This window comes from Papilio xuthus, unplaced genomic scaffold, assembly GCF_000836235.2.
Source record: "Papilio xuthus unplaced genomic scaffold, Pxut_1.1 DF826159.1, whole genome shotgun sequence".
In the NCBI taxonomy this organism is placed as follows: domain Eukaryota; kingdom Metazoa; phylum Arthropoda; class Insecta; order Lepidoptera; family Papilionidae; genus Papilio; species Papilio xuthus.
In genome coordinates, this window is record NW_013532490.1 from 3577285 (window position 1) to 3590815 (window position 13531).

The 13531-nt window shown below is 41.5% G+C and overlaps 1 protein-coding gene across 3 annotated transcripts in view; it reads right to left on the reverse strand.

Annotated features, from left to right (window-relative positions):
* LOC106123114 (ankyrin-3) overlaps positions 1-13531 on the reverse strand; it is a 100714-nt gene that overhangs the window by 41149 nt on the left and 46034 nt on the right. For all 3 annotated transcript variants that reach the window (XM_013319256.1, XM_013319259.1, XM_013319257.1), the window contains exons 3-17: positions 10393-10495; positions 9690-9883; positions 9248-9403; positions 8674-8875; positions 8289-8413; positions 7702-7848; positions 7075-7204; positions 4414-4613; positions 4027-4180; positions 3496-3729; positions 3062-3160; positions 2798-2926; positions 2120-2318; positions 1608-1701; positions 1137-1245 (exon numbers count right to left, since the gene is read on the reverse strand). In XM_013319256.1, the coding sequence (XP_013174710.1) occupies positions 1137-1245; positions 1608-1701; positions 2120-2318; positions 2798-2926; positions 3062-3160; positions 3496-3729; positions 4027-4180; positions 4414-4613; positions 7075-7204; positions 7702-7848; positions 8289-8413; positions 8674-8875; positions 9248-9403; positions 9690-9883; positions 10393-10495 (2275 nt within the window). The remainder of the gene's footprint in view (positions 1-1136; positions 1246-1607; positions 1702-2119; positions 2319-2797; positions 2927-3061; positions 3161-3495; positions 3730-4026; positions 4181-4413; positions 4614-7074; positions 7205-7701; positions 7849-8288; positions 8414-8673; positions 8876-9247; positions 9404-9689; positions 9884-10392; positions 10496-13531) is intronic.

Here is a 13531-nt window from a genome sequence, read left to right on the forward strand (position 1 = left end):
GCGCACATGACTTCGGACCGCTAAGATATTTTAATAGAACTATACTGTAGTTTTTCTGTTTTCCAAATGCATTTGAAATGGATTTAGTTAAATTTGAGTCATAAATCTAAATACGAAAGGTCAGATCACACTGAATGGGTTTAGTTGTACAGTAATATTTATTCGTTACATTAGTGCGTTACGTTCGGCTTGGTGCGCTGGCTGGCGGCCAGTTTACAATTTACGCGTCCGTTGGTTAATATTAAATATAGGTTTGACGCGGATTTAGATCAAAGTTTCGCGTCGAGACGGACGCGTTGTATTTGTTCTTTAATTTTAATTAAAATATTATACTGTTACATACAAAACGACTGAATATTTGTGTTACTATAATAGCTCAATTTGCAACTAATTTTTTTTAATGGCGAGACTATAGCGAGAAAGTCGGAATATATGTATATTGTTTGTTTACATTTCGTAACAAGAAATGGATGTAAGGAAGGAATTATTTTTAAATTTTTCTTAGATTAGTAATAAGAGAAAAACTGCAGATGCAGCTGTTCGTTTCCGAGCTTTAATGACCGCTAGACGAATCCTAACTTTGAAAATATTGATGATACCGTGGGAAGTGGGAAATTCGTTTGAGATATTAACCGTAATAATTATTACAGACTAGTTTTGCCCCTGACTTCTTCTAAGCGGAATAAAAAAACTTTATAAGTAGGCTATGTGTTATTCCAGACTATGTTTTACATCTATGCCAAATTTCTTGAGATCCGTTCATCCAAAAGTCCGTTCATAAGAAGACAGATAACGAAAATACCATCATCTTACTATCCTCATCACACACACGTAGGGTAGATGTACCAGTTTTCGGCCACTCAATCTTCCGTCATTTTAATCGTATTAGTAGACATTCAATATTGATTATACTAAATCATACTTCATACTAATATTATAAATGTTTGGATGTCTATCCATCCAAAGTTTGTGAGAAGTATCATCGGAACGGCTGAACAGATCTAGATAAAATTTGGCAAAGATGTTAAACGTAGCCTGAAAGAACATATAGGATACTTATTAAGTTTTTTTTAATTCCACACTTATGGAGTCGCGGGATAGAGCTAGTTAGTAATTATGATGATATGATGACTAACCTGCGTCTCCAACAGCCTGGCTGAGCGTGTTCTCGGTGACGGGGCGCAGCGCCTCCACCGCGCTGATGTACCCCAGACGGTCAGCTATCGCGCACGCAGTCTGCCCACTCTGTGATACAACGCTTAATTACACTCACAGACCTTTAATGGTTACTTAAGTAAACCATAAGTATACATTTTTGGTAGTCAATGTTCACTAAAGACTATATTAGTGATCACTTAAAGACTGTGAGTAGTCATTCATTTCAGTGAATTCTTCATGCTAGATATTTAAGATGAACTGATCGTTAGTTAAATAAAGATTTAAAGAAAATTATGGAACCTGCACATATCTGTGAAGAAATTCAAAGATATGTGTGAAGTCAATACGCACTGGGCTATGGTTGACTATGACCTAGTCACTGACTTAGGGCTCCGAGCCCCCTCACTGGTGACGTACAGTGAGCTGATGAAAGAAAATAAATAACTTACTGCAGACAATGCGTTGGGGTCAGCATTATTCTTAAGCAATAATTGTATGACCAGTGTGTGTCCTTGTTGTGCTGCTTGGTGTAGAGGTGTGAATCTGAAGACAAACCCTCATATTGTATGGACATAAAGATACAACTCCTTAATAATAACACAAATAGAAAAAAGAAATATTAAGACTGAATTGTAAACTTGATATTTTTATAAACCAAAAGACTAATATTATAAATGCGAATGTTTAGATGGATGAATGGGCGGATATTTGCTTGAAGGTATCTCCAGAACGGCTGAACGGATCTGGATCAAATTTGGCATACATATAAAATATAGTCTGGAAGAACACATAGGCTTCTAAGTTTTTTCTATTCTTAACTAAGCCATATTTCATGTATTCTACAAATAAAGTAATTTTCCATGTTATTGTTTATACAGCATGGATAAAACAGTAGGAACAACTTTACAGACATGTCATTTTTGTCGGTAAAGCAGCACAGTGTCGGTAAAACAGTGGTTACCCGTGTGCAGCGCGCGCTGTGACGTCAGCGCCGGAGTCCAGCAGCGCACGCGCAGCCGCCAGGTGTGCGTGGTGCGCGGCCGCGTGCAGCGGAGTGTACCCGTCTCGAGTACGTGCTCCACAGCGTCCTCCCGCTGCTAAGAGTGCCTTCAGTACCGCTGTACGACCCTCAGAAGCCGCTAAGTGGACTGGTGTTAGACCTATAGGATAATTAAATAAACATTGGCACATTCATACAAAATATTTACAACAAAGTAATAGCATAAGAGCGTAGCTTATAGAATCGTAGGAACAGTTCAAACTGTCCAGTGATGACGTCATCGCAGTATAGCGCTCTCATGTATTCCCATGTTTGTCTCGTTCTAAAGCAACTTGACAAGCATTGTTCGTATGATTCCGGCTTGTTTAAATAAACCTTTTGATGAATTTAGTTTGCATTCTAGTTTCACTGTTTTTGATAATATTAATATTAATTATAAATGCGAATGATTGGATGGATCGATGTTTGTTTGAAAGTATCTCCAAAACGGCTGCTTGGATCTCGCTGAAATTTAACAAGTTCTGGAAGAACACATAGGCTACTTATTAAGCTTTTTTTTATTCCGCGCGGACGAAATCGGAGGCGACAGCTAGTATTATTATGTACTGAAAAAATATATATAATACATGAAATAGGTACCATTGTTAGCTGGGACATTAACATCAGCACCGCGTTCAATGAGCATCTCTACGCAGTCCTCGTGTCCCTCCTGCGCCGCCATGTGCAGCGGTGTGAAGCCCGCCTTAGACTTTACTCCTGGGTCTGCGTCTGTATACATTGTTATCGATAAATAATTCACACTTTTGAAATTTAATAATTAATGGAACCAAACTTTATTTTTTTACAAATATATGTACCTCAATTGCAACATTCCCTAACCTTAATTCTATAAATAATATTTACCATGTTCGAGAAGAGCAAAGGCTATATCTGGGTGGTTGTGTCGGCAGGCGATGTGCAGCGCGGAGTGACCATTCTTCGCCAGCGAGTGAGGAGAGGCACCTATACAAAAAAACCAAAGAGTGAGAGAGGCAAATATAAATATCAACGCTAACTGATATTTACAAATTTGAATCAGATCGCTAGTTCCGATCAAACTCGAAGGACCATAATTGTATTTAATGAAAGGCTTTATGAATTTTATTGTATTGAAATAAAGTTAGATAAATGCTAAAAGGCTGGCGGATAACGTAATTTTGACTGTGGACAATTAAAGAATCTGATAAGATCCGGGGGTGCAGCGAGCGAGGGCTGAAAGAGGCTCATCCTCAACCCTTCTGCGGGCGTGCAATAGTATTGAACCTATATTGCTCAAATTTCTACACATTCAATTATACCTTTATCGAGTAGCAGGAGGGCGATATCAGGATGTCCGTAGTAGGTGGCCATGTGCAGGGGCGTGATGTGACTCCGGCCCGGGGCGTCAGGCTGCGCCCCCCGCGCGAGCAGCAGGCGCGCTACACCGATGTCTCCGTACTTGGCCGCCAGGTGGAGCGGCGTGAAGCCCTTGCGGGTTTCAGCCTCGATGGGCGCGTTGTGGTCGAGGAGGATTGATGCTACTTCTTCTTTACCTATCATTTTGTAGTTACAAAAGGCATTAAAAATATATGAAAGAATACTTTGTTTTTTCTTAGTATGTGTCTACAGAAAAATCAACTTCTTTGTATTCTTTGCCAACTATTTATCCTTAAGTTAAAAAAGTTTACAGGTCAAACTTTTAGTAGGCTTCACCTCAATATAGTTTATTCCCTCTTCCCTATATTATAAATAGTCCTATTTGACTATGATACTACGCGGGACTTTACAGTCATCAATTGATGACAATGGCTTTGGCTTAAAGAACCTAAATCGTCTTTGTATATGTGTACCTTCCTTGGCGGCGATGTGCAGCGGCGTGTAGTGGTCTTTAGTGGTAGCGGCGACGTCAGCGCCGTGCTGCAGCAGCAGCGCCGCAATGTCCGCGTGACCGAGGCGCGCCGCCACGTGCAGGGGCGTCTGTTCCTCGCGCGCTCGGGCTTCCACCTGGTCATATAGGAAGTTATTTATCATAAATCACTCACTCACTAAGTTAACATCGCGGTTCTTAATTTGACACTTTAATTAATGAATATTACATTCTTAGGAAACCAGCCTACATATGTCGACGTCAAAGTTTTTGACGACTCAAGGTCAAATGGGCACACCTAAAATTTATCTGCGTAACGACTTCTATGAAGTTCTGAGCTGCCAAGATGTTTGATAACACCTATACATACTTTAGCGTTATTTCTCAGCAGCACTCTAACTAGATCAGTCTGGTGCGCACGCGCAGCCAGATGTAGGGGCGTTTCTCCGCGCGCGGTGGCGGCGTCAGCGTCTGCACCCGCGCCCACCAGCACCAGCGCTATGTTCATGCAGCCCATGAACGCCGCCACGTGCAGCGGCGTCAGACCAGACTCAGTTGTACTTGATTTACCTTTAAACATGTCAAAATGTATTAAAAATGTTACCCTCCCCATCCGTCCGAAATTAGAGGGGGCACGCCACCGTCCTCTCTAGCGTACTCGTAACCCTGTGGTTTATTCAAGGATCTTTATCAAGCCGGCGTTATGGAGTATGTTAGAACCATAAAGGCGGAGGCCTTACCTTAACCGGCCGACCTACAAGAAACGAAAACTCTATAAAAACCCGACATAGAAGTCGTAAAAACCTGACTTGGATACCTGACGACCTCCTCAATAAATAGCCTTACCCCCGGAACAGCCGTCACTCGGGGGCGGACCTCTAGATCAGCCTAACTCTCTATGGCGAGTCCTATGAGTTAGGCCGATTCATCATAGAAAACCATAACAAAACAATAACGAAGAGATGGAGAGGAAGAGAGACGGGGAGAGAAAGTGGCGAAGAGAGAGGAGGAGGATTTGTCTATTTCGGATATGTATTTTTTGGAAGAGGAGAGCTATTCGGTGGAGGAGACACCTGCACAGCAGCTGCGGAGCCGAATGTGGAAGGTTGAGTAGGCGCCAAAGATCGTCGTGAGGTAAACCTCAGATCTTGGGCTCGCAATGGCGACTGTGCCGGTGGCTAAGTGAGAGTGGGGGTCCTCCATCACCGACGCGAAAGGGGCGCTTCTCCGTGACTGAGCTACAGTAATTGGCCTAGCCACGAAGAACCAGAACAACGTCTACACGTGCGTGCGCGGGCGGGGTGGATCTTTGGTGAACGTTACGTTCGCCACCCCTGCCATCGGCGCACGCATGGCGTGTCCTGGAGGAGGTGGAGACCCTGTCCGGCCATTTGTATGTTCGGTTCAGGGTCTCCAACGCGCCCCACGGGCGTCAGGCCCGGAGAAGAGGAAGCTCTTTGGGGGGGCAAGCAGGGTTGGGGAAAGGCATGTCAGGTTCCGCCAAGATCTGACGGTCATCTGCGACGCCGGGTGCGAAGCTACGCGCCGAGGGAAAGCGTATACTGGTGGACACAGGACCTTACAGCCCTGCGTACCGCCAGTGAGGCCGTCCGGCGCGCCTTCACCCGGTGTCGAAGCCGTCGGCAGCGGCTGACCGGCGAGTTAGAGCGCCTCCAGGCTGAAGTGTGGGCAGCCAAGCAGAGGCTCACCGCCACCATCGGGGCCGCCAAGGACACTGCATATGCGGAGTTCTTGGCGAATCCTGATGTCGACCCTTGGGGGCGCCCCGTACCTTATGGTAACAGCAAAACTGATCAGGGCGCCCCCCACAGAGAATATGGAGCCGGCCGGCCTCAGCGCAGTTTTCGAGGGGATGTTCCCGGACAACCCCCCATTCGAACCATGCATGCCATCTCCAGATGCGGTGGAGGAGGAGGACGCCGTCCTAGATGCTCCACTGGTAAGAGGAGCAAAAGGCGACTGCCTGCTTTCCTGGGGAGTGAAAGGAGGGTCGGCTGGGGCATAAGGAAAGGGGGTGGACCCGCAGACACTCCTTCAGGGCACCACCACTAGTGATGCTGGTTGAGGCTGGGAAGTTACTGGAAAGGGTGGTGGCTTTATGCATCATCCAACATCTGGAGAGGGTTGGACCGCAAATCACCGGGAACCAATTCGGTTTCCGGTCGGGGCGATCGACTTAGGACGCCCTGACCGCTCTAAAAAGGTTCACCGAGGACGCGGCCCAGAGGGTCAGGGGTCATGGCGATATCGCTAGATATTGCCAATGCCTTCGGCTCCATCCCCTTCGCGAAGATAGAGGAGGCGCTCCGACACCATGGAGTTTCTTTCTATCTCCGGAGGGTTGTAGGGCACTACCTGCAGGGACGGGTGATGTTCGACATAGAGAGGAGCAGGAGAGATGGAAGGTGGATGGCCTACGGTGTTCCCCAGGGGTCTGTACTAGGACCCCTGCTATGGAACATCGGATTTGACTGGGCCATCCGCGGAGAGGTGGGAGAGGGAGGCGAATCGGAAGGGATGAGATGGCATCGTGCCACAGATGCGGCGACGAAGAGAACACGGCACAGCACACCTGTAAGGGTGCTGTGCATTGTCCGACGAGCGCCGCACCCTGGTGGCGACCTCTCACTCCCAGGCGTTATACGCACGACGCTGGGAAGTGAGAGGTCCTGGGAAGCCGTCGCCCCCTTCTGCGAAGTGGTGGTGTCGCAGAAGGAGGCACAGGAGTGGAAGCACGAAGGAGACCCCTGGCGTCCCCGCACCAGAGCAGACGAGTGGGGAGGCGAAGGCGGCAATATATCGCCGCCCAGGTCTCCCCACAACACTCCTAGGGCGCTGGATACGGGGGGATCGGGCGCCTGAGGCTGAAAGGTAGGCCCTGTAGTGGGATAGATACGTGCAATTTGCATCACGATGTTTTCTTTTACTGTAAGAAGGTAGAATACATTTTTAAAAATTAAATTCTAACATTTTTGACTATACTCTACTAGATAGATAAAGATAAACTCACTGGCACCATACTTCAAAAGCAGTTCGACAACTTTGAGCCTGTTCTTTTTACAGGCGATATGTAGAGGAGTGAAACCGTTCAGAGCTCGCGCGTTCGCGTCTGCGTTTCTGTCTAGTAAGAGCTTGGCCACCTGCAAATATAAATAAAAATACTAATGAATTATAATGTTTAAATCATTTTAAACTTTAACTTAACAATTATAACGTTTTTAGATGTCAATCATTTGGTTACTTAATTTGTAAGCTTCATTTTTTTGTTAAAGCACCTATTGTACATAAATATTTATATATCTCTGCCTTTTTATAGTCAATCAGAAGAATAAACTGACAATGTTAGCAAAAGTCAAACTAAATTATCATAGCTCACTAGCGCCCTCATGCCAATGTTAAGAAAGTATCACAATCCCAAGATCCTTTTCGTACTGTAGCTATCATATCATGTTTTTTTTTGCCATTTCATATTGGTATGTAGGTTGCACATGTTTTGTGATAGAACTAATAGCGACAGCAGCGCCTCTCATCAAGTCAGATATCCTTGACTATACAAATTCCTACAAGTTTTTCGTTTTTAGTCTGGATTTTAGTTAAAAAAATGAACACTAAGCGTGGATTAAAGCAAAGTACGTACTTTAACGTGTCCGCAGTGTGCGGCGACGTGCAGCGCGGTGAGGTAGTCCACGGTGACGTCATCAATGGGCGCGCCCTCCGACAGCAGCACTTTGGCCGTCTCCACGTGTTCGCCTTGCACGGACATGTGGAGAGGCGTCAGACCGTTCTGTAAATATATATTAAATATACATTATTATTTGTAAATTAGTTTTCACTCGGGAATCCATCACTCCAAAATAAAATAAAAAAACTCAATAAGTAGCCTCTGTAGAACACAGACTATGTTTTACATCTATGTAAAATTTCATCAAAATCCGTTTAGATATTACGGAGGTACCGAATTACAAACATTCGTACGATAACTAATGAAAATTGAAGCTGATAAACTGTAATTGAAACTCATAAACAAAGAGATGTTACTTTTTACAAGAGAAAATTTACACTGATTTATATTTTCATTTGAAATATAATTTTGTAAAATTATATTTGACTTACAACATTTTTTTTAAGATACTAGCGCCATCTATGTTCTATAACAAACACAATCTTAGACAACGGCGCAGTTTAAGATACTAAAAAGAAGTTACTTAGTACGAAAGTATTAACCTTAGTTTTACTAGTGATGGGCGCGCCGTGCTGCAGCAGTCGCGACACGACGTTGCTGTGTCCGGAGCGAGCCGCGCAGTGCAATGGCGTCAGACCATCCCTGGTCACTGACGCGATGTTGGCACCTGACAATATACAAATAAAACAATATTAATAATATTATTTACCTTTACTTTAAGCAAAGACTTTAAAATCTGCCTATACTTAGGTTTAATTATGATGCTTATTTAAATTTATTCCAGCAATAATCATCTTTGTGTCGCAAAGAACGAAAGAAAAGTCGGGAAGGGAAAAACTTAATCTGAATTCAAATTTTTCTACGAACACTTTTCCTTACAGAGGGCGCCACCAGTACCTTGTAATTTTTTTTTTTTAGTTCCTTTACCATTTTCAACCAGCAGATCGACCATAGCGAGCTGTCCCCACTTGCTGGCGACGTGTAGAGGTGTGATGTTGTGTTTAGCTGCGCGGCCCGAGTCCGCTCCAGCAGACAGCAGCGCCTTGGCCACGCCCACGTTGCCGTAGTGAGCCGCGATGTGCAGCGGAGTGAAGCCGGACTTCGAGCACGCGTCCGGATTATGTTCGTTCTGAAATTTATATGTGAATTATGATAAAATACATTTTAATGACATTTTTAGTTTTTTTTCAGTGCTATATACAATTTTTCGGTGTTTATAATTCCTACCAGCAATTGTAGAGGTATAGCAATTTAAAGGTATTGGCTCGGCTAAATATGACAAATTAAGACTAAAATATTTTTACAGCTCCCCAATACACATAACATTTTTAATGTTCTCTCTATTTCCTTATCTTTCGTTTCTTGATAGCATCAGTTAATAGATATTTCTGCTCTTCTATTAAAGACTTCTATGAAAGAAAGATCATGGGTCATGTTTTAAAGAGAGATTTTGATCTCAGAAACCAAGGTTTTTAACATGAATAGGATATTATAAAATAACCTCAAGCAGTAGCATCGCAGCTTTGACATCATTCTTCTTAGCGGCGATGTGTAGTGCGGGCAGGCGCACCTTGCCCCGCGTGTCTGACTCCAGCAGCTCGGCTACCACACGGTCATGGCCCTGCTGCATCGCCACCGCCAGCGGTGTGAACCCATCCTGGAATTTACAAAATGAAAAAACATAAAGAGAACTCATACAAAAGGGATTGTCATTTTATTAATACTTTTATGAAACTGAAATAAAATCTATTAACAATAAAAGCCTTTTTCTGTTCCTTTTCCTTTCATGTTTCTTCCCAATATCTTCTGAACTTTTTCCCTTACGTAATAGTGAATATACTATTTATTGTCTAGGGTATAAATAAAGTGCGTCGGCAATGAGACTAGCGCTTTTTGTTACATAGCTAGGAGTTCAATCCAGATTAGAAACCAATGTATCCTACCTCTGTGGCGAGTGTCTGGCTGGCTCCAGCAGCAAGCAGCATCTTGACACATCCAGCATGGTTCTCCTGCGCCGCCATGTACAGCGGTGTGAACCCTGCCGCGGATTGCGCGTCCGCCCGAGCGCCAGCACCGAGTAGTGCACGCGCGACATCCTCTTGTCCGGCCAAACATGCTATGTGGAGCGCTGTGTTTCCTAGAATATTTAAAACCAAGTGTCCACATTGTAGAAAAGTTTACATAAAAATTAATTGCCGTTTTTAATTTGAAAATAATAGGACAAACACAACAGAAATGATATGCTACTTTTTGAATAATAAAAGAATCGTCAAATTTGATCCACCAGGAGCTTAGAGGTAATAATACACATAAAAAACCGACGATTTTTTCTTCGTTTTCCGATTATTAGGGTCATCGTGTACAAGTGTCCAGTTCAGTTAATGCGTTCAATACATACTGTGAAAATGTTATCAAAGCATACTACTGTCCTTGCTTTCTTAAAGAGAAACACGTATTACGATCTGTCTTTATAAATGCATTTACAAATTAGATGATTAGTTAAAATGATGAGGTACCTCCAAAACATTTCATAATAATCTATCAACAGTTAACTTTCGAACGTGTTAACCAAAAATAGTTATACCTACACTTTATTACTGCTAAACTGGGAATCCTATAGATATTGAATTTACAATTAAAACAAACCTTTCTTTGTGGCAGCATCAACTGTGGCTCCTCGTTTGAGAAGTTCCTCTACAACAGAGATGTGACCGTCTTTTGCTGCTAAGTGCAATGCGTTGAGTCCATTCTGTAATATAAAGACGACATTAATTACATAGTTACCGTGACTATAAAATACTTAATTACTTTTAAAATTGTTGACTAAGACCAAATTCGGTTTAATCTCAAATAAATTAGTAAAATACCTAAACAAAAATGGATAGACGTAGATTGTTCGGCCATTCTCCAACTTGTTTTTTCTTTATCATCAACATACACACAATAAAAGCTATATTTACAAAATCTAATTTCCTTTTACACAATAAAACTTGTATCAAAAGTTATAAAAGAGGTTAACAAGGGATTTAACACGATATATTAAATCTCAGTTCGTAAATTAGTTTACTCGCGCTTCGGAGCGACGCAACCGCTACTAAATTGTGTCGGTAATTCCATTTTCCAACTACCGTCGCGAGCTTTGTGCGAGCTAACTAAGGGTACATAATATTTTCTGTTTTATTTGAATAAAGTTGCAAGTATAAAAATTTAAATAAGGAGACCAGATTCATAACAAAATATTCAGCCAAACCAATATTACAGATTTTTTTAAATAAAACAGTATTATTAAATTATATTTTCTCTATTAAATTAAATATTCAAGTTTCATACATGAATTTTAAACAAAGTAGTATAGTATGACAAAAGTGCAAGAAATACTAAAATATTTTCGTATCGTGATGAACCGTAATCTCGGTTTAATTAAAATCCCGTGAAACTTTGCACGCATATTGATCGTCATAATTCTTATGTTTCTCCGTTAGAACACATTTCATTGAACATTCGATGAAAAGAGTAACTGGCGCCCGCGACTTTGTCCGCTCGATTGGTTCATCTTACTAATATTATAAATGCGAATGTTTAGATGGATGGATGTTTGTTTTGAAGATATCTCCAGGACGGCTGTGGGGATATCGATGAAATTTGGCATGCATATAGAATATCGTTTGGAAGAAAACATAGGCTACTAATTATTTTTTTTTATTCCGCGCGGACGAAGTCGCAGAGGATCGTTAGTTTTTGAATAAAACTGACACACTATACGAAAACCATATGTTTTTCGCACTTAAACAGTGTAATATATTTTAAATTATTAAATTAATAAATATTTTGATCTTAATTAAAACGTACATTAAAGTATGTCAGTATTTTCCACGGGAATGTACGCAGATTAATAATGTTGATAAGATTCGTTCAAATTAAATTCGCGCATCACTTGCCCGCCCGGGGAAATATTCCTGTTACATTTTATGATTTAAAATATTGAAAGTAGAACATGAATATATCATAAATGTAATTATTCATTTTCATTAATTGTATATTCCAGAATTTCCTCATAAAAATTTGACAAATGCCCCGAAGAAAGAGTTCTCAAAGAAAGTCTTCATCTTTATATGCTCGTCTTAATATGACTTTACAGATGCGTCGACCAGCTATCTCCACACCGTCCTGTCTTCGGGTTCTCTCAGGGCAGTCGTGACATTGTCACAATATAGACTATATTTGATCGGACCAGCGGGGTAAATCGACTTATATTACCCAAGAAAACTGGGCGTGTAATCAAAAACCTTTAAGACTCCATCGACTATTCTTTGTAAAGCTACTTTAACAGTGGTGGCCTAGCTCGCCCGGTGAAATACCACGATCGCACAGAAGACACGTGTGGAGTGGAAGCAATTCCACGTGCAATCTGATGAGTGTGCGTCCCGGAGGCCTAATTTATTCCTCTCTCTCTTTCCATCGTTTTTCTTATAAGAAAACGATAGGAAGTATAAGTGGACTTTCCGGATGAGAGGATGCATGGAAAGGGAAAATATTTTCTTTCTTTGCATCCTCTCCTCCGTCGATTAAAGGTAGGCAACGCATAAGCAATTGCGTATGTCTATGGGCAACGGCCACTTTACTATTTCAGCGATTTCAGGTGGCCGCTCGCTCGTTTGCCACCTTATAATATAAAAAAAAAGTAAAGCTACATAGTTTAGTAATTATTTTTTATAATTGTAATTAATAAAGAGTTACGTAAAGGCAGTTGTAAAAGGATCCCGGAGACGCACGAGGCACGACGGGTGACAGTCGGCAGCCCGGAACGTATCAGCTAGATCGAAGGCCAACTACATTTGTGTCCAACATACAACGACATAGTATTATTTTTAAAATAGTGCGGCCATAGGAAAAAGTTTGATTGAGAAAAAAAGAGGGAATGCATCAAAATAAGTAATTAAAAGAAAAAATTACAATCAACTTGTTTTTTTTTTGTACTTTTTTTTATAACAGTAGGGGCAAACGAGCAGCGGGAACGCGGAGGTGTACAACGACGCCCATGGACATCAGCAATACGAGAGGAACCACAGATGCGTTGCTTTGATTTAAGTAATGAAAGAATTAATGGCAGGACTAACTCAGGACTTTTTTTAAATAATGTTTCAGAATAACCCATTGTTAGTAAAGATTCTATTCATTAAAAATAATTTGATTGCTTAGAAACTATTATCTTTGTTACACAATAGAAACTATAAAGATTTTAGTGTGAATCTTTTATCGAAAAAAATCCTCTTACGAAAACATGATATACGATAGAGATTCTTGTCTGTCTGTCTGTTCGCAAGTTCGCGTTTGTTCCGGGTAACGGCAGGACCGATTATGACGGTAAGGTAGCCGATGCATGCGTGCGCTGACGGAGTAGTGGGCGACCGCTAGTCTTCTTTGTAACGTTCCATTGTATTTCAAATTAAAGTAATTACATCGTATATATTTTCCCACATATTCTAAAAAGATAATTACGTATCAAAGAACATAAAACTTAAACTTTTTTAACGTAGTAACTCTATAATTGTTAGTCATATATTTTTTCGTTGCCTCTTAAGTGCCAAATCATTTTAGTTGTAACGTATAGTAAAGTAAAGTTTTTGCAGTTTTACAAACTTTAAAAAATGGTTTGACTCTACATTAAAAGTACCATGACCTCGTAGAATACAAGCTTAAAGTATAGGTAAGTAAAATACAGGGTGCATATAAAAAATAAATTTAACTAAATACATACGTCATTTTAACGTATTCCGATTGAAAA